The sequence below is a fragment of the Parasteatoda tepidariorum genome, chromosome 7 (assembly GCF_982258835.1).
Source record: "Parasteatoda tepidariorum strain Cologne lab strain chromosome 7, Ptep-v5.0, whole genome shotgun sequence".
NCBI lineage: Eukaryota > Metazoa > Arthropoda > Arachnida > Araneae > Theridiidae > Parasteatoda > Parasteatoda tepidariorum.
In genome coordinates, this window is record NC_141761.1 from 26,458,144 (window position 1) to 26,479,496 (window position 21,353).

The 21,353-nt window shown below is 29.2% G+C and overlaps 1 protein-coding gene across 18 annotated transcripts in view; it reads left to right on the forward strand.

Annotated features, from left to right (window-relative positions):
* The window catches only part of LOC107446012 (uncharacterized), a 210,484-nt gene that overhangs the window by 153,959 nt on the left and 35,172 nt on the right, over positions 1–21,353 (forward strand). For 13 of the 18 annotated variants that reach the window (XM_087167539.1, XM_087167533.1, XM_087167538.1 and 10 more), the window contains 7 exons: positions 1,586–1,687; positions 3,498–3,599; positions 3,720–3,802; positions 6,011–6,104; positions 6,267–6,359; positions 9,388–9,468; positions 20,921–21,025. In XM_087167539.1, the coding sequence (XP_087023665.1) occupies positions 1,586–1,687; positions 3,498–3,599; positions 3,720–3,802; positions 6,011–6,104; positions 6,267–6,359; positions 9,388–9,468; positions 20,921–21,025 (660 nt within the window). The remainder of the gene's footprint in view (positions 1–1,585; positions 1,688–3,497; positions 3,600–3,719; positions 3,803–6,010; positions 6,105–6,266; positions 6,360–9,387; positions 9,469–20,920; positions 21,026–21,353) is intronic. The other 5 variants (XM_087167535.1, XM_087167540.1, XM_087167547.1 and 2 more) reach the window with 1 other exon arrangement.

A 21,353-nucleotide genomic window follows, 5' to 3' on the forward strand; every position in this document is an offset into this window, starting at 1 on the left:
TTTTCTCTTTAATATTAATTTTATTTATTAAATAAATCTTAATTTAATAATTTTATTTCTAAGTTTTAAATTTGAATGACAAAACATGCTCATCGCCCCCTACCGCCCAAAACATACCCAACGCCCCCCTACTGCCCAAAACAAGTTCACCGCCCCTCAGCATATTCCCAACGCCCCCAGGGGGGCGGTATCGCCCCCGTTGAGAACCAATGACATAAAGTAATCAAAAGAGAACAGAAAAAAAACAGAAAAGTATAAAAACTGTTATACCAACGGAAGCAAAAGACTCTGTAAGCAAGACCTGGCAGACATGTGAGATTTCGAAAAAATTCGAAACATTTATAACCAGTTAAGTTATTATTATAATTTTGTTTTTGAAATTGTGTATGTTTTTATATTGGTTTGAAAAATCGCATTTTATAACTTCTATTTTAATCATGGTATGTCAAGTAACATTTGATAATTATTATTATTTACGTTTCTTGTGAAATTCATTCATTGTTCTTCTCTAGTGGTTATACTGTTTCTTCTTATGCCCTCATTTTGTTGGAGGGGGGTGGAATACTCTATGGCTGATCACGAAAATTTCAATTTTCGTTTAGCCGGAGCATGAAAACACTGTCATCTCAGAGCAGTACGATCAGAAAGTTTTTTTCTGAAGAAGTGGCGCGGAGCCGCGATGACTCAGGAGATAGAGCGGTTGCCTTCCAATGAGGCGAACCAAGTTCGAATCCCAGTCGATACAAATTCCGCATCCGGCTTGCACCGACCACAGTGCTGACGTGAAATATCCTCAGTGGTAGACGGATCATGGGTTAGAGCCCCCTTGTCATCAGCCTAACGGTGGGAGGTTCTCCTGGTCTTCCTCTTCATGTAACGAAAATGCGGGTTAGCTCCCATGACCGGGATTGTAACTAAATGGTTAGGTGACTAACTTGACAAATTCACCATATCATTAAATTATTGAAAAACAGCTATTTGTGAAACTATGTTGAATATCATTTTTGATTATAATTATTAAAAAAAATTAGCATGAAATAAAGATATTTAAGAAAAATGTACAGATTTCAAGACACGCGATAGTGTGTTCACAATAAGGAAGCGTGGGCATTAACTGACAGTTTTCGTCATGTGTGCACTGCATCTTTATGATAAGCCTTAAAGTTTGTACTAATATTTATAGGACATTCTATGTATCACGTTGGAATTAGTTTTCGTATGATTATTGTCAGGAACTTTAATAAAACATGGCTAACAAAAGTAAGAAAAATAATGAATGCAGAATCATGAACGTCACGTGTAAATTATTTTTTTATTTTGATATAAAAAAAAATTAAGACAGAGAACGAGATTGGCGTTTGTCTGGAAGAGATAAGTTCTTGAATGCACTCTATATGGTTCAATAAATAATAATTATTTTTCAATTGCCTCTCTATATTTCCAAAAGCCTCAAATCAAATTATTGGTGATTTTGCTAGTCTGGGCCCAGACAGATATTCAAATTTCCTCACAATTATAGTATATTTAATTTATTTATGAATAAAACAGACTAACGAAAAAATCCTTTGCTAATAAATTATTTCAGATAAGCCTACTGTTCTTTGTTCACCTCCAAAGTGCGAGTCTGGTTGTCATATTGACTATAACACTAAACCTTGTCCCAGTTGTATTTGTGGAACAGCACCAAGTAAGTTGAGTCTAAATAACATTTGAAAAAGTGTTTATAAACCACATTTCTGAACCCTCTATGCACCGAGTGAACTTTTAAGTCCCACTAATAATATTTCCATACAATATATTCACTAATCTATATAATAATACACTAATGATTTAATACATACACTGATAATATAAAATAATGTACTAATATACTAATAATATTTGCAATATACAGCATTGAAACGGAACAAAATATTCTACTGGGACTTTTCTGTCCCTGTAATATAATTTTCAAAATATTATTATTTATTGACACGGCAGCTTACACAGCTTACGAAGCTGAACATGGCATATGGACTATTTAGCAGTTGATATTTCGTTTCTAAATGGTAATTTTATGAACAAAGTTTGTTCGTAAATTCTCAGCTTTGTATATCTATCGATTTCGCAGTAAGATCTTTCATATTTTTTTATTGATTCGTTAATATTTTCAACTACTTTTATAACAAAGTATTAAATGTTTAACTTTAAGAAGAAAAAAATTATTTGCTGATTTTTTCTTGGGGCTGCGAGTTTTATATTCATGCATTTAATATTTTATAAATTGTATCAAGAATAGTGCTGACTTATTTTATGTGATTTTGTTCCATTTATTAAAATATTTATCCTAAATTTGCTTTCTCTACTAAGTGACAGTACAAATATCTTATGCATGCCTATTATCATATTTCATTATTTAATTTATTTTGTTATTTCATTTATTTTATAATGGATATTTAGGGTCTAAGGCGTAACAGCTGAGCTTGTCAGGCATTATGTGGGTTTAAATTCATTAGACCCTAACACTTCTGAATACACAGTATTCAGAAATATATACTTGCAAAGATAAATATTGCAACTGAGCTTAATAATAAAAAAATTAATTAATTCCATTATATATGTGGTTTACATTTTAATACTCCTAATTGATATTTACAAATGAAAAATGCATGCATGCTCTTTATGTTTTTTTGATATAATTTTTGTCTTCAAAATATCATTAGTTGTGTATCAAATCCTGATTGGACTTAAAGGTTAAAAATTTTATAAAAAAAAAATTAAAGTATAATTGAATATTAATAAAATGCTTTTAAAAGTTAAAATAATCATCTTTAATGGGGAGCATTTTTTAAAAAATAATTTGATAAATAAAGGGTTAACTGTCCTAGTTCCATTTATGGAACTGACCTTATAAATTAAATGATAAAATAGAAAAAAAAAATACATGTTTATCAAGTATTTAAAAGAAAAAATAAGTTTAAATATTTTTTTTAGATAAAACCATGCAAGTGTAGCCCGGGTAAGTGTTACACATCTTTAGATGTCATAAAAATTTAGTTTATTTTTGCTCTTTTTCAGTACATTCAATAAAAGTATTTTTCTACAATTATTTTTTTCTTAAGTTTTGAATTTGATTTAATTATATCTAAAAGTTGCCTAAACTAATTTATTAATTTAATTCTATTTGAAGATAAAAGAATGAAATATTACGCTTGTTGTTATCAAGGAACGATAAAAAATAGTTTTACCCTTTGAAGCAGAAATCCATTTGAAATCTGTGCTCCATTGATAATCGCAAAATATTCGGCATTTTATACTCAAGATTTGCCCCATACAGACAAACAGACAGAGACGGAAGCTCGTTAAATAAATCATGGTAATAACAAACAAGAAAAAACAGGTAAAACAAGAAAAAAATATTGTGTAGATATTTGCAAATCAGAATAAACTGCTTCTAAGGTTGCAAAAAATAATTTTATGTACTTTACAAACTTTCTTCTAAAGTGAATTTATTTCAGTTCTTCCACCTGTTCTGTGCTCACCTCCAAAATGCGAATCAGGCTGTCATATTGACTACAATAGCAAACCTTGCCCAAGTTGTGTTTGCGGAACTGCACCAAGTAAGTTTAAGTTAAATAAATAAAATATTGTTCCTTCTTAGTAATGCTTTAAAAGCTTGAATCTGAATTTACTCTAACACTGATACAATTCTAGTAATATCTTTTATTATATTTTATTAGTTCAGTGTTCTCCTAAGTGTGAATTAGGGTGCGAAGCAGATTATAATGCTCAACCATGTCCAACTTGTGTCTGCAAAGAACAGGATAAGAATTTAATATTTTTTGTATGGGTGCAATTTATACCGCCTTATAATAATACTGATATTTCAGAACTATTTAAATAAATACCTAACCTTTTAAAATTTATGAAAGCACACAACTTTCTGTTTTTTTACTAACCCATACATTAAAATTGTTACTCATTATTTACAACATCACCTGATACGTTTTAATTTATCGATCTGATCACCTGATATGTTTTAATTTAATGATGTTTTAATTTATCGATCATATGAACTTAGTTCAAAGAAATTCCGAAACGTGTCTGAAAAGATGGGGCAGCGACGATGCATGTAGTTTTCAAAAACGTATTTTAATATTTCGGAAACCTCTTGTGGGGCTAAGCTACTAACAACGTCATCTATCAAATGGTATCTCAAGATAGATTCGAGTTAACATGTCTTATATACTAGTGAATTGGAATTTAAAAATTGTAGTGGTGACTACGCTACATTACTCCCCCACCAGAATTTTATCTGTGATAGAATTCGATGAATGGATACCACAAGTTGATTCATTGCTGTTTTGCGAGAGGCCGGTAGAGCTGTATTTAGATCATCGTGTTTCAAGTGCTGGTCGTGAGAGTTATATCAGGATCACGGTTGTGGGCGTGGTCGCTCTTGTGTAGAAAGTTATGTGTGATCGAGACTAAGTAGCAACAGCGTGGAGAGGACAATGTCGCAGTGACAAACAGCTAGTCAACTGCTCACTGATTCACCCATCTGGGGCTAGGCTACTGACGATGTCAACCGTAATTTAAGAAAAGGAAACTCCTGTTAGAACCGAGTTAACATGTCTTATAAACTAGTAAATTGAAATTTATTAGTTGTAGTGGTAGCTACGCCGCTACACTCTGAAACTGAATCAGCGATTCGGTTTTCTACTTTTGAAAATTAAAGAAATGTTTCAAAATTGATCGGGGACATGATATTAAAAGAAGTTCTCTGAGATTTTTGTCGAGTCGAAATTAGTTTCCGAAATTTTTAATAGTGCAGTTGGCAAATATGATCCATTTTGCCATCCTGAAATTAGTCAAAAAAAAAAAACAAAAACAATTGGGTATAATATGAAAAAAGCGCAACTACTTCCACTTACTAGGAATAACATTTACCTTTTAGTTTAATTAATAAACTGAGTTTTAAATATGCTTACTAAATTCATAAACTTCGGTAAAACAGCAATATAAATTATTTCCAAAGGAACTAGACTAATACAATTCCAACCTGGCGAGTAGCGACTTATAAACAAGACACTTCGTTTGATGCTTTTACTTGTTGCTAGAAATCAGGTTCGCAGAAAATGCTGTTTACTAGTTAAATTTAGTAGGAATAACACGATCTGTGACGTAGGCTATAGTATACCCAATTCCAATAATAAAAAATGTCTGAAAGACTCACAAAATTCTGTAGAAATTTTCAGTATATGATGTTATTTTGGGTAGTCTATTTTATTTCTCAGCAAAGAATTGGCCTCCAGGACAGAGAGTTTGAGCTAGATGTGTTAAATTATATCATTATTCTTTTATTGTTTTTTGATTTAAATTGTGTGTAAGGGTCATATTATATTTCAATTCCTTTGATTCGATTGTTTCATGCTCGTAATATCAGTTATAAGCTATTGCTTTGTGCTCAAAGCTTTTGATAAGCTGGTCATAAGCTGTTGATTTTATAAATTTTTTCCAATTAGTCAGTCCAGTAGTTGACATCAAGAATTTTTACGTTGATAGTAACTCAAAACAATCGTAGTGTGTAATACTGCCATCTGTCGAGAGGCGACAGAGTTACCTAGAGAATATGAAAAGAATGTTCAATATATGGAACCTTCGTGTCACTCCGAGGAGAGTTAGGAAGCCTGACATAGTTGAAGTCAAGGATTCATCGTAATGATTAACTTGTATGAAGCAGGACCGCGGCTAAGTAAAATGATAGAAAATTGTGTAGAGTAATTTTTATTGTGCACGTAAGGCTTCTAAAATCTGGAAGAACTCACTTCGGCGAGAGAAGAAATATATATTAAAATGTCCTGTTGTTCTTTTATATTTACGTATTCAGAAGAGAGAGAAAAAATCTGTCCCTAACAAACAAAATCTGTATGAGTGTCAAAAGGATTTTATCTGTTTACTGTAAAATTAGACTACTGAGTATGATTAATAAAAAAAAACCTTGTTCATTAATGCTATTTTTGTTTTTATAGTTGATTCTACCTTGCAATGCTCACCAGTGAAATGTGACATTGGTTGTGAAATTGATTACTCGACAAAACCATGCCCAAGTTGTAAATGCAGCTGTAAGTTCCTTTTTTTTCCCTTTAAAAAATTTCCAGTAATTGTTATTAAGAATATCAAACAATTACTATCGGAATTTTGATTCAATATTCACGCTTCGTTTATTTGTATTTTTATTGTCTTTATATGGAAACTTTTTGTTAACGCTTCTTCATTTTTTACAGCTGATTCTGCTTTACAATGTTCACCCGTGAAATGCGACGTTGGTTGTGAAACTGAATATTCAACAAAACCATGCCCAAGCTGTAAATGTGGTGGTAAGTTATAATTTCACCTAATTGATATTAACACTGCAAAACAGTTATTAACCTTCTGAATTTTAAATTTAAACAAAATGTTTTTATTTCATCTGTCAATTTGTATATTCCGATAATTTGTGCTACCTAATGTTTTAATATGAAATAACTTTAATTCAGAGACCTTTCATTTTTCAAACCACAAATTTATACTTCTTATTCAAAAAAAAATTACTAAGGATTGCATAAAAAGTTTCATATCCAATGAAAATATAATTTCAGTGATTAAGAAATTGCTCACTCTTAAAGAAATAAAACAGAAAGTCAAACATCACCCCACTTTTGGACTTGACTAATCTAGAAGCAGATAACATGTGGATTGATTTAAGAACTAAGTTACAATGGTTTTGCCGCAATTAGCTTAGTTCTGATCGTAAACACAAAAGCTGGGATTCGGAGTTTGATTTGCTTTCCCAACATGTGCCTCAGATTTTCAGGGAGTTCAAGACGGTTTATTTTTGTGCAACTTAAAACTTATCGTCGGTTAGTTTTCTAAATTGTCACTACAAGTTAAATACTAAAACTTTTAAATCACGAACTTCTATATTTAAACAAATTAATTTAATAACTTTTAGAAAAAATAATGATTATTATATAGGGCGCAAAATAAAAAGGAACAGAATGAAAGAATATATTTAGATATAAACTAACTATTTTAGATATAAACTTTTTTTTAATGAGGCAGTCCTAAGGATTAAGGTTGCTAACTTTAAACAGAGTTGAGTAAAAAATATAATCGATCACATTAATTGATTACAGTAATATATTACTCGTAAACATGTTTACAATATGTCATAATTTTGATTACTACTGTAATCGTTATAACTTATAACGTTATAACTTATAACGTTATTACTTATAACGTTATACGTTATTACTTATAACTTATAAGTAATCAAAATATATGATTACAATTACTAATGATTAGTTTTAACCAGGAATACAAGTAATAAAAAAAAACAATTGCAAATAAATATGATTGCTTACTGTATGAATTCTTATATTATCCATACAGATTGTATAATGTACATTCTGCACGTATTTACATGCAAGAATCTTTATTTTTATGCATTTTTTTGCATTTATTTAAGTCATAAAATGTTAAGTGTCATTTTTGGTTTTACGAGATTAGGTAATAAAATGATAATAAAATAATTGTTTTCTATTCCGTCCATCAAATCTCCTTCAATTATATCTTCCTAATCAAATATAATATGGTCACTTCGATTAATTTAATTTAACGGTTTTGTCAGAGGATTTTCTGTATAGTGTTTCTAAAGAATAAATATTATTTTTCTGAATTTTCAACTTTCAGTTTTACAACTGCATTCCATTTATTAAAATATATTACATTTAATACTTCCATTTATTAGAAAACATTTTTAAAACCTTTTTTTAAACCTATTTGCAAATGTAAAAAAAAAATTGAGGAAGAGAGAAATGAAACTTTGATAGAGTGCAATTATAATATAATATGAAGTTAGTTAAATTAGAATTTCAAGTCGGACAAAATGATGAAACAAAACTAAAAGAAGAAATGGGAATACAAAAACCATTGGCTGAGTTTCATTAAATTTCGTCAAAATGGGAAAAATTAAAATTTTTTAGAGAACAACATTTGCATTGTATAAAAGATGCAGTTGATGATTTATCTTTAATCATGATGAAGAAATCGCGGATGATGAAGAAAACTGATGTAGAAATCGTGGAATTTGTCGATATGGCAAAGGAATTCAAGGATAAATTTAAAGGAGAAAAATGAATTGCATCTGAAATTAAAAACTATACTACCGAAGAACGGAAGGATGATTATCAAAGAGAGATTGACCTTGCTGATGACAGGATTAATATGATGTGCAGACGCTTTATTAACTATTACAAGAGGTAGATATTACGCGGGAAAAATTTTAGAAGAAAAAGTGATTATTTTAGCTGATTTGAAAGATGAAAATTTTAAAGGTTCTTGAAATATAGTAAAATTGACTTTCGCTGGATTAACTTTTAAGAGAGAAAACTTTAATCAAGGTACAGATAAAGAAATACTATTCAAAATAATTTGGTAAATACATGAGCAGTTATATTGTAAGAAAATACACTTAAATGACAGTCAAATTTCTAAATTAAAATCATGTTATAAAAAAATAGCGAAGAAATTGGTTTGCAAATAGATAAAAGAAAAACACCCAACTTTGATTTACACTTAACAGCTACAGAAATTAACCAAATTACGAAAGGTAAAAGAATTAAATTATCAAATAATCAATTGAGAAAGAATGGAGAAATTTAACCATTTTAATTTCCATTACTTTAGGATCAAGAGCAGCTAGCGGAGCTGCTGATTGGAGAATTAAAAAAGATAAAATTTTAAGGATTAAGGATGGTAGCCTTGAGGGTAAGACTAAAAAGAAAAACAAGTGTAGAGGGGGGAGTCTATCAACCATGGGAGTATCCAGCAAATGATTGAAAAGAAAAGTAAAAAAGGTTTTAAAGGTATGCTTGCTTCAGATTTGTTGCTTAAAAGCTGGAAAAATATGAAAACGGAATAACAGATATAGATGCATCTACAAATCCTGGTACTCATTGGTTTTGTTATAATAATTATTTTGACTCTAATGTATACCATTCGATAAGGTTTCCACACTTTCGGCCTGTCTCTTGCCTATATTTTTTGGGAACAAACGCTAAATTTTCACCTCATTTCAACATTCTCATATCCAAACCCGTCACAAAAAGGGAATGTTTATTCTGATGATTCACATTTTTGCCCTGAATCCGTAACTTTATAGTTAGTAGCATGTATTCATTAAAATATTAGAAGTCAACCTCTTAAACCGATGAGACTGGCTTTTAGTACGTGGAAATTTGATCATTATAACCGAAGTTATGCAAGGTGCTTTTCTTTTGATCTATCGCTTATCTCTTTGTTACCAACAGAAATAAATCGATATTTTATAGTGAAATATTATCTTTTATCCTATTTTTTTTCTAGTTCTGTGTAGTCCTATAAGATGTGGACCTGGTTGTCAAGTTGATTATAACTCCAGACCTTGTCCTAGCTGCAAATGTGACAGTAAGTCCTATTCAGAACTTTTTAAAATATTGAAAATGAAAAATAATGCTCCTTCTTTATATGTAGATAAAAATTATGGTAACAAGAGGTCGAAGGGTATTGAAATTCAATAGAATCTCGTATAATGAAAAACTTAATACAGATTTATGTGGTAAATGAGACAAGCTATAGTTTTTGACTAATATCAAGCAGAGTAGTTTATGGTGTGTTTCTCAACAATAGAGTTCCCTCTCTCAATAACTACTATAAGAATAACTAAGTTATAACTTATGAGAAAAGAGTTATTTTTCTTAATATTAGGTTCATTTTATTAAAAAATTTATTTTAAAATATGCTTCAGGGATTTTTATAAAATAATTTTTAAAAAAATGCAGATAAAATGGCGACAGATAACAATAATAGCATCGAAAAAATCTCCGACATTTCATCTGCTTTTTTACTATATTAAAAAAAATTGCAAGGACCACCACCACTGTTTTGATCGCTTGACGTTACATTTTGTCTTTCTGCGAAAACACTGTAAATCTTAGAGATGTCGCGATTTTCATCTCACATTTTTTGCTTTACATTACATTAATGCTTTGTTGTACAAAATCTTAAGACGTAGACACTTGAAATTATAGAGGTAAGAAGAATAACTTAGTTAGAGAATTATTTACTCCTTAACTTATTGTAGAGGAAACTATCATGTTTTATCGGTGTGCAGCCCACGGATATGCAATTACGGAATAAAAATTTGACTTGCTGAAGCACTATATATATATATTTATATATATATATATTTATGCATATATATTTATATATATATATATATTTAGATATATATATTTATATATATATATTTATATATATATATATTTATATATATATATATTTATATATATATATATATTTATATATATATATTTTCAAAATTCCAATTTGTTCGAAAGTTATAGTAAGTTTAAATGCTTTTTGATAAATTTTTTTCAATTTCTTTGTTTTGAATATTGATTTTAATGTAATTCATTTGCAGTTGTAAAAATTGTTTTTACCCTTACGAGATCTTTATTTCGTAAGCTCGCGTTTGCGTAAGTATCAATGAAAAGTAATAAGAAAGAGAGAGATTACATGTTACCAGATATAGATCTTAACATTGATATTGAAATTTTTAAGAATTTAAAAACTTATTAAAGAACGATAAAAACTGTTCCTTAATTGAAATGTCAATATTTCTTCTTATGAATTTACACAATTTCTAATCCTCAGGTTAAATTCTTTTTTTCGAGTACTAATGATTATTTTTTAATAATAGGTCTCTTTCATTTCGATGGGCATTTTAACAAATTGTTCTTACATAAAGCTACAATAGTTGTAACAAAATGCTCCGTGTTTTCTTGGAAAATAATGACCTTTAGAAAAAGAAAAAAGAAGCAATGAGAAGTGAGTGGGGAAGGGGGGGGGGTTCAAAGCCTCGTAGTTTTAAAAAATTATGTGAAATTCTTTCAATTTATTTTGAGAAAATACTTACATAACATTAGCATAACAACTGGAAAATCAACAGCTGTAATCAGTTTAACTAAGACTATATGAACCCAATCTTTTGTACACCTAATTTATTTATTTTTATACAAAGTATCTTTTATACTCCCAGTATTTTATTTTCTACTTATTTGTGCAGAACCATAGAGTGAATTAGGTCTCCTTGTTTTTATTCATTTTTTTTTCTAATTTAAAGCATTCATAGAGTGGCATTGTTTTTATCAAAGCATTTTATTTATAGCAAGTCGCATCTTGGGCGTTTTGCAACGCCTCCAGTCTGAATTGTATTTAAAGGAAACTATGTATATCGAAATGAAAATAATTTACACCATTTTAATAAGGCTTTCTGTTCATTTGTTAAGGAAAAAAATTAACAATTTCAAGTGTGTTTGTAAATATGATTTTTCAAGTGCTTCTAAAATATGATTTTTCAAGTACACAAAACTTTTTGTCGTATCGTTTGGAAGGTTTTCCAATTTTTAGAAGGTCTTTCGATACATGTTCGCAGGCCACATAGAGCTGCTTATGAGAGAAGCAAAGATTTTACAGATTTAATCCACACACTTGAAATAACTGTCCTTGTGCTTGTAAGATGGATACTGTAAGTTGCATCATACACCCGTTTCGGATTCACAAGTTCATACATGAAATATGATTTGAAAGCCAGGCTTTTTTTCAATTTGACATGAATAGTGAATGAATCATTTATATTGCGTGGAAGACAGTCTACGGTCTTGTGCAAGTTATTGGGTACGTTGACAATGGATCCTTTTATCCCTAACTCCCAGTTCTCGTATTTGCATGAAAGGGCTTTGGAGAGTCACCATTCGCTCTTTGATAGGGTTTAATTCTCTAAACCACTTTGGTACTTTTGTGAGGGACAGGCTTCATGCTTACGTTTGCGAACGGAATCCTTTTCTTTTTCCGTGTGTGTGAAACGCTTCAGGTATTTCCGCCTCCGCACTTTGGCTTTTTCAGCCTCGGTAAGTTTAGGCCTTGGCATCGTTTTTTTCTTGCTTCAACTGTAACTTTTGGGACCGTGTCAATCAGTTTGGACCCTTTTTATTTGTAATATTCTCTAAACCAAATTCTCCAACCTGAATTAGTATTGAAAATGATCCAGTTTGAACTATTGGTTAGAATTTTATGATTCTTAATTAAAACAATAAAAGCAAATCATGAAATTCTCTTTTATTCACAACTCAAGAAGTGCTTATGGGGACTCTCTGGTGCCATATCTCAAAAATAAACTCACCAACTTAATGCATAACAAAATTAAAAGCGAAAAAAAAAAAAGAATTCTAAGAAAATCATCAAACAGCAGAGGTCGCCATAGCAACGCATGCGCACTGTTTACTATTACTCTTGATTATTGTAGTTGAAAAGTGAGGACGCCATGAAATCCAAACTGAGACCCATTTTGCCAAAGGGTAATAATTGTTGAAAGCTTTTAATAAAATTTATCTTATGCCTTGGTATGTTTCAAAATACTAATTCGGTGACGGCATGATAGTTTCTCACCTGATAGTTTTTCACCTTCATGAAGAACTCTCTTATGTTTAATTGGAGCTACAAGCTAGAATAAAAACTGTTTGCAATTTAAATTGCACAATTTTTTAATGTGAATGCCTATGAGGAAAATTTCACTTGATAGAATACACTTATCTACAGTGACTACATATCTACAGTGACTTTCCCCGAACAATCAGTATGACATTGCTCCCGGTTGGATAGTTTAGAATGGACACACAGTCATAGTCATTAAACCTGACTGGTCATTATCTATTTATATTAATCTATAATATTAATCTATTTATACTTTATATTTTTTATATTCATATCTTTGTCTTGATATTTTTACATTTATACTTTATAATTTCATTAACAAAGGTGAAGGTACTAGGTAAAGTTGTTGAACTTACTATTAATTCTAACGAAAGATTCATATCAGATTAAACATCCCGTACTACAAGTATATATAATTCACCCTCTATGAATGTCCAATTGGTATATCTCGGATAAAATTATTTTTGTCAAGATTTGCTATTTAAACAATTAATAAATTACAAGAAACAGTAAATTAGATTGAATATTGATAAAATGACAGCATTAATTTACATAAATATCGTTAACTGCTATTCAAACTAAAGCTCTATTGTGATAAAAGTTAATAGCGACCGAAAAGTTTTGAGATACTTTTCTTTCAGCTATTACACAGCTAATTTCGTATAGAATTTAATTAATTTGGTACCAAGTTAAAACTGGAAGTTGTTGAAGTACAATATTAAATTACCCATTTCTCTAATTAAATTTGTTGTCTGAGTATAGTATATTGTCTATTGAACATAGCGTCCGTATAATCTAAAAAAATATGTTTAAATTAATCTCCAATTTAAAACAACGTTGTGCTTATCATGAGCTTCCATCACATTTTATTAAAAGCCTCAGACTTAAGATTCTGAAAATGTGTCAGTTTTGAAGGAAAAATATCACAGTATTTTTTGCATTTTGAAATTTCATTTAAGCATAAAAAATTATAATATTTACTTGGGAATATAGTTAAATTCATATTTTTAATTCTAAATTTATATAAAATTTTAAGACAACTTTAGCAGTTTTTTTTTAAATATCACTTTTGACACAGTGTCATTGTTCAACATTATGATGTATTTCATAAATGACTCTTTTTTTATAAGATGTTTTAGTAAATTGCAGAATATTTAAACTTTATACATTACAAAGAGCCAGTAATTCTAAATTCTTTGTACAAAAGCAATAGTTATTTCGTGATATAATTATTTTTATCCTATCCATTTATAGTTCACTTTTCATTTTATTTTTATTTAAAAAATCTTCTGATATTTTATCACTAAAAAATAATGAAACCTTATTAATGCCGCAGTAAATTTTAATGAATGGTATTTTTTAAGCTAGCTTGTAATGTTCTGAATGGTTTAAATTAATAAAATTTTAAATGTCTTCTATTGTTGGAAACAGGGTCTATATTATTTAAGTTCCAAACAAGTTAATCAAGAGCAGAATCTCACTTGAAAAGTTTGACCTTAAAAAGAATCAAGAATTATCATGTTTTGCTATGTCTAACCTAAAAATTGAATTTTAAACACATGAAATATACAGTCGAGCGAAACATTAATTTAAATTTTATTTAATTTAAAAGTCGCTTTTATTCTATTCCAAATAGCCTATTATAATTTAGTATATTTGATTTAATTAAATAATTAGAACTCAGGGTCTTTTAAATTTTTTTTTCTTTCAATTTTCATTTATTTTTTAAAATTTTTTTATATTTTATATGTAACGCTGTTGATACGTATAAAAACAAAGTTACGAAATATAAGATGGCTCAGACATTGTAGAAGAAAACTTTTAAAAGTTTTTTTAGTTGTTTAAAGCTCTCAGTAGGTCAACATATGAAACATTTAGAGCTAGAGTGAATCAAGTTCAAAAATCAATATGTCTATTTCTCTTATGTGGTTATAAATAGAGGTGTATTTTATAGTCTCCGTTCGCGATACTGAAAATGTTTTGCTAAGTTGACACTCTGTTTTAATGCATGTTGGCTGTAATTAAAAGAAACTGATTATCGTATTTGAGGTAACTATGATATATTTTATGTAAATTATACGCTATTAAATAAAGCGGCATCAATATTTGTACTACAAAAAATGAAATGTAATATTAGGCTCTTATGATGCATTTTAACTACTATAATATTAAGTAAACATTAGAGAGGGTAAAAAAAAAGTTTTTGTATTTCAGGACGCTTTAGTTGCAGAAAAGTTGCCTTTTGTAATAAGAACAAAGAACTTTCCTTTGCGCATTGTATCTAAAATTAAAAGAAAAATAATCTTGAAAAAAGTGTGCGTTTTAAAATTTGAAGATGGTTTCACATACAGTCTACCCAAATAACCATATACTTTCTTAAATTGATTCGTAACTCAGTACAAAGTATGTTTATAACTCAGTACAAAGACTTTCAATGGAGTTGGATTCTTTGGCTTACTGCGTTTTTGTATATACATATCTATGGAGAATGACAATCTATGGTAACCTATGGCTACCATACAAATTTATATGTCAATATACCATAAGCCTATGGTAACCATAGGAATTTATATGGCAAGACGTCATAAGTACATGGTTACTGAAGAAATTTGTAAGGGAATCATATGGCAAGATACCAAAAGGCTTATATTAATCAGATAATTGTGTGGCATTTAATGGCGGGATACCATAGCCTTATGGTATATTTAAAGGGAAGTACCATAGGTGTATAAGAAAGTAATGGTAAACACACTACGCGCATGCGTCATTCATATGGGAGAGAGGCTATGGTTACGGAAGGCTTGTTTTACTGCGAATATCTAGCTTAATTCTGCGTTTATTAAACAAAGATTACTGTAGCTAGCTCAGATATCTCTAGCTTCATGCTGAACAAGTTTGGCATTTCCTCCGACAGCGTGGGAGGGAGATTTAATATCATCTTTAATATCATCAGAGTGCAAAGGGTTAACCCTTTGCACTCTGAGACGCGATCAACAGTTACTAGATTATAAATTTTTATTCCTTAATAATTAACAACCACATTATTTTAAGAATTTTAAAAATTATATAAAAATACGGTATAATGCGTTTCGAATGATTTATTCAAACAACATTTTTAAGTACTCGGAATGTCTTGATATAAAGCATTCCAATTAGAATTTGAATGTTTATCATCGGTGGTATAAAATTCTGTCAACCAACAATATCTTCTGTACATTAGGCTCCGCGAAGTAAAGAGTTTGGCTGTGAGTCCCTCTTATAATTCAAGTTCCAGCGTTCTGGGTAAAAGGGGTAATTTTAGTTAGTCCCTGAGCCTAAAATATTTCAATTTGTCCATTCACGAGAAACATTTAAAAAATGGAATTTTCTCAGTAGTTTGGAGTTCATATTAATGAAACTGCAAGCGATTTTAAAGATAGCGTCTGTGATATTTGCTTGCTTATAGCTCTCATAAATCAAAAATAAGTATATTGCACGTTTTTAGATATTTAATCATTTATTATTCATTATGTCTGATAAACTCAATGATCAATTGGAGCATGGTAGCATAGACGGAATATGTCACCAAATTTGTATTTTTTAGGTAATATAAAACTACGCATTTACATTTTTTATGTAATTATATTTTTAAAACGTATTTCCTTACAAAAATAATTTCAAATCAGCGGTGTTTGAAATTAAAAAAAAATTGTACAAAAAAGTAAAAACAATGGTGAATCAGAGCTAAATCGTTTAGGAGAAAGGTAAAGAGTTACCATTTTTTATTGACACCAATAGGGCTTAATTAATTTTTTTAATAATTGTAAAGATAGAAAATAAATAAACATTGTTCTGAAAAGCATAATTAATGGAGAAATGGCACTAATTAGTTTAGAAGAGAAGCAAATGCCCACCATACTATTTTTGGCTCTAATAATGCTTAATTAATTTTGGTAATAGATTCTGAAACTGAAATTAAAAAAAAAAACTATGCCCTAAATCGAGAAATTAATGGAGAAATGCTACTAATTTGTTTAAGAGAGATGTAAAAATGTCTCCCTACTGTTATGAAGCTATTAATGGTCAATTAATTGTGCTAATAAAAAAAAACTATGCACTAAATAGAAAAATTAATGGAGAAATGCTACTGATTCGCTTAGGAGAAATGTAAAAAAAAATCACCATATTATTATGAGGCTAATGATGCACAATTAAGTATGGTTTAATAATAATTAATTTTGATAATAGGTACTAATTAAAATGAAATTATAAGCTATGTACTAAAAAGCAAAATTAATGGGAAAATGGTCCGAATTCACCGAGAAGGAAATAATAAATTACGATACTTTTACTGACTTTAACGGTGCTTTATTAATTTTAGAAAAAGACACTTTTAGTATTATAATAATTAGTGCAATTTTAATCAGTACCAAATATACTAAAGTAGGTGAAATTAGTTTATTTGGCGCCTATGAAACCTGTGTTAATACTGTGCAATTTTAATATAGATAATGAGGAAAGAGGTGTTTTATGGAAAGTGATAAATGCCAGCGAAAATTGCTTAATTGGGTATAATATAGCCTACGTCACAGGTTGTGTTGTTCCTACTAAATTTAACCCATGAACGGCATTTTCTGCGAGCCTAACTTCAAGCCACAAATAAACAAACAAAGTGTTCGATCGTTTAAATAGCTGCTCCCCAGATTTTATTGCTTATAAAGAAAAGTTATTGAAACTAAATACAACTAAATAAACAACAACAACTAAAACAAATAACAACAACTACTAATAACAATAACTAAATAAACAACAACTAAATTCCATTCGTTTAGCATTGCGTCATATGTTGTTCCTACTAAATCGAAGTAGTTGTGTTTTTTTCATATTATACCCAATTGTGGTAAATTTTGACTATCAAGAGTTAGTCTCGAGTAATGATATCATTCTCAAAATATGCTGAATACAGTAAATCATTATTTTTATTGGATGAACTATTAAATACGTGTCTCGCTTAATCTCATACCGTAAACCTACCAGCAAGAACAAAAACTAATAATAAATAAATAAAAAATTACTGTAGTCTATTAGGTAACACATGTACCCTATTCTTTTGAATACGTCATTTATCCTGACATTAATATATAAATATGTCCTTCCTCCATCATAACCCTTCGAGATCAATATCTTAAAATCATATTTATGCAGTGTAATGTGCTCTCTCTTAAAAGGCAGACACCGTCTAATATTTACTTTACTATCTACTTATTTATTGTATCATTACTATTTATGCAATCTTTGTAAATATTTGAATCGAAGTTGGATTGAATAATTTCTTAACATTAAAATATTGTCAGACAAGCATAAAATCAACGCATACATGAAAATTAAATATTTATATTCGAATTTATTTATTTTAATGAGTACTTCGTGGGATGTTTCACGTTTCAATTTTAACGATAAATCTGCTGTCAAATTAATTTTTGTATATAATAATATCTAAGCTCTATAAAGACAGCAGCTTGGCCTTTCCTATTTAATTAATATTTCTAATGATGAATGATTATGGCTCTAACACGATAGAAATATATTTAACCATAAACTGAATCCGTGAAAAAAAACACATAATTGCATTTAAAGACTTATAAAAGTATTTTAACTAAATTTGCAAATCATGTGTAATTCACGATTCAAATTTATTATATTTCATTCATTTTTAATGAAGCCCTGTGAAAAATAGTGAAAATGAAAATAAGCACCATGTTTATCAAGCAGAGTGTTGGAATTATTAAAGCAAATTTCAAATAAAAAATTCTATTTTTTTGTTCCTGGTATTTCGGAAAGTATCAGAGATGTGAAAAATTATTTATAGAAAATGGAAGTTGGTAGAAGTATACAGTTTAATGCGTTCTAATTAGAATATGAAAAATTTATTCTTATCAAGTTTCAAAATTAAATTTGAAAGTTCGAAGAAATGAAGCCGCTGACAGGAAAAGAGTAGCAGAAAAAAAATTCTTTTCTTTGCAGCTCATATCGTTTTGTATGAAAAATATTTACTCACGTGTCTAATTTTGCCTCCCCCCCTTTTTTTTTTCTTCTGTTTTTAAGCAGCATGCAGCAAAGCGTACAACTCTATCTATTTTTGTTTTAATTAAATTGAGTTTTTAAATCTTCGCTACTTTTATTATCTTGAAAACATTCTATTATTTAAAAGGTATTTTAAGGAAGCGTGTAACATAAAACTTTTTTTAAAATCAACCGTCTTTAAACTGGAATAAAATCATCAACAATTCGTTTAACGTGTAAAATTTTTAAATATGCGTTTGAATAAATTTGTATGAGTTATTCAAATGGTAAATTAATCCGATTAAAAAGTAATATATTTATTTTTTCTTTTAATTTACAAAGTAAATGATTTAGTGCTGTAATAAAAACAACTTAATTTAGACATGAATCCACAAAACTAATTGAAAATAAAATGCCCTGGATGTTAAAAAGAGGGTTAAAACTATGCGAAAGCACCATTTTTGTGTTTATTTAAATTATATATGTATAAATATTTCAAATATTATGTAAACAAATTGTTGAAATTTTAAATAGAATAATATTTGTTTTTGAAGTAAAATTTTGTTAGTAGCAAGATGATTGGAATTAATCATAGCGTGTGAGGAAAAAAATATTTCTAATTATTTTACGAATAAACAACGTTCACAATAACTCGTGGAAAGCTCTCCATTTCAATTTTAAAAATCAATTAAAAAATGTGTTCATTTCAGATCTGTTTTTGACAGTAAGAGATGGATTATTTCTTTATAAACTGATGGAAATCAAAATGAGTTTCCTGCAAATGCTCTATCTAAAATCTTATTGCTGTTTTATTATTATTTTGTAATGGAAATATTTTTCGCTTTTTCTGATTGTTTTTATCTTTAAATATTCAGGCATCCAAAAGATTTTCAATTCGTTTTATATACTTCCCCTTTACGAAAACTCAATACTTAAATTGATTTTTTTTGTTTTTTTGTTTCCTGACACACAAGATTTGTGTTAATAATGGAATTTTTTAATTATCAAGGGGATTCCCCCACAACTCCAGGAACTGTTTACACAGTTTTTTTTCTTCTTCACAATACATAGCAATTTCTAATCTCGCTAGGGTCGTTCTTCTTAAGAGCTTCTGTCATTGATACTGACGACTTTGCATGCATCGCGAAAAAAATATTTTTATTTAATATTACATCATAAAATTGATTTTACGATATGAACCAATTAATGAAACATAATTTAACAAGGAATACATGAGGAAATAATGTTAATTGTATAACGCATATTTAATCGTTAATACTATGATTTCCAAAACTGTACTTGAAATGACTTAACTAAAAAAATATTTAAAAATATGGCTCTTTGCCCTGCTCACTCACTCAATGCTTGCACAGTTTATATTGAAACGCTTCGCCTGCTGTTTAATGCGCTTGGTCTTGTTTAATACTCTAGATTCTCTTCTCTAATGTGTTTTTAACTTAATATTCATTATATAAGAGCTCCTTGCTCACTGTCACTCATCAACGCAAAGACATGTTTTCTCAGTTCTTTTTGGAACAATTCACAATCTAGAATTGATAATCGATAAAGCGGTAACACTTCAAAGCATTGGAAGGAATTCATATTCGTTTGTAAATAAGCGTAATTTTACAATTTAATTGCTTCATAATTAATTTGGGCAAACTGTGTGAAACGTATTGTTTATCTCCAGAAGTAAGTTTACTTGGCAGAAAAAAAAATTATAATTCTTCTGTTAAACTGAATTACTTAGTTTTCGCTAAACTGAATTAGTCAAAAACTTATGTTCTTTAACTAAAATTATTTTTAATGCTTTACCCCTTGCTGCTGTTGTTTGCCAACCTTCGATACTATTGCAAATTTCTTACGTTAAAAATGCTTAAAATGATTTTTTTATGTAAAAAAATGTTCAATTGTTAAAAAATTCAAAATAAAATTATAGTTACATATATAGAGATATTATTGAGAGATTAATACAAAGAGATAAATTTACTTTTTGATAAAAGTAACCTCATTTTTTTTTTCAATTTTTAGTTAAATTATTTATCTAAAATGCATGATGTATTTTTAAGAAAAAAATATATATTTTATTTTCGCTTGTTATACTTCTTTTAGTCCTTTTCATGTAATGATGAGGGCGAATGTTTCAATTTTACACAACATTTGCTCAATTTAATAACAGAGAAAACGTTACTGTCTACGTTAAAGGGTTAAATTAGTGTCTAATAATTATTTTATGCAAAGTATAACCTGTTTCTTCTATTATATTATGCAATCGATTTTCTTTTCTTTTTTTTCATTTATCTTTTCTTTTAAATAATTCTAGCATTCCGAAGACTTCAATGTTCACCACTTAGATGTCCTGTTGGATGCCACACAGATTATACCATACAACCATGTCCTCGATGTGCATGTGACACAGACACTTCTGGTAATTGCATTCTCCGAATAATTTATCTGTATAATGTAATTAAGATGTTCAGTGCGCAAAAAAAAATGGTCTACCCTGTATAACTTTTGATCTAATGACCGGATCTTCACTTTCTGGGACTCAATCTTCATGGTTTGAAGCCGTGACCTCAAATATGCTAATTAACTAATGCAGACAATATTTTAAGTTACGAAATACCTTTTTGTATTGGATTCGGGTTTCTGACCCCCAAATGTAGGGGGTAGATATGGTCACAATAGTTTGTTCAGGAGATCGCTCCAAAGCTTGGACCCCTTAATTTTATGTTTTTGCTATATCCCGAGAACTT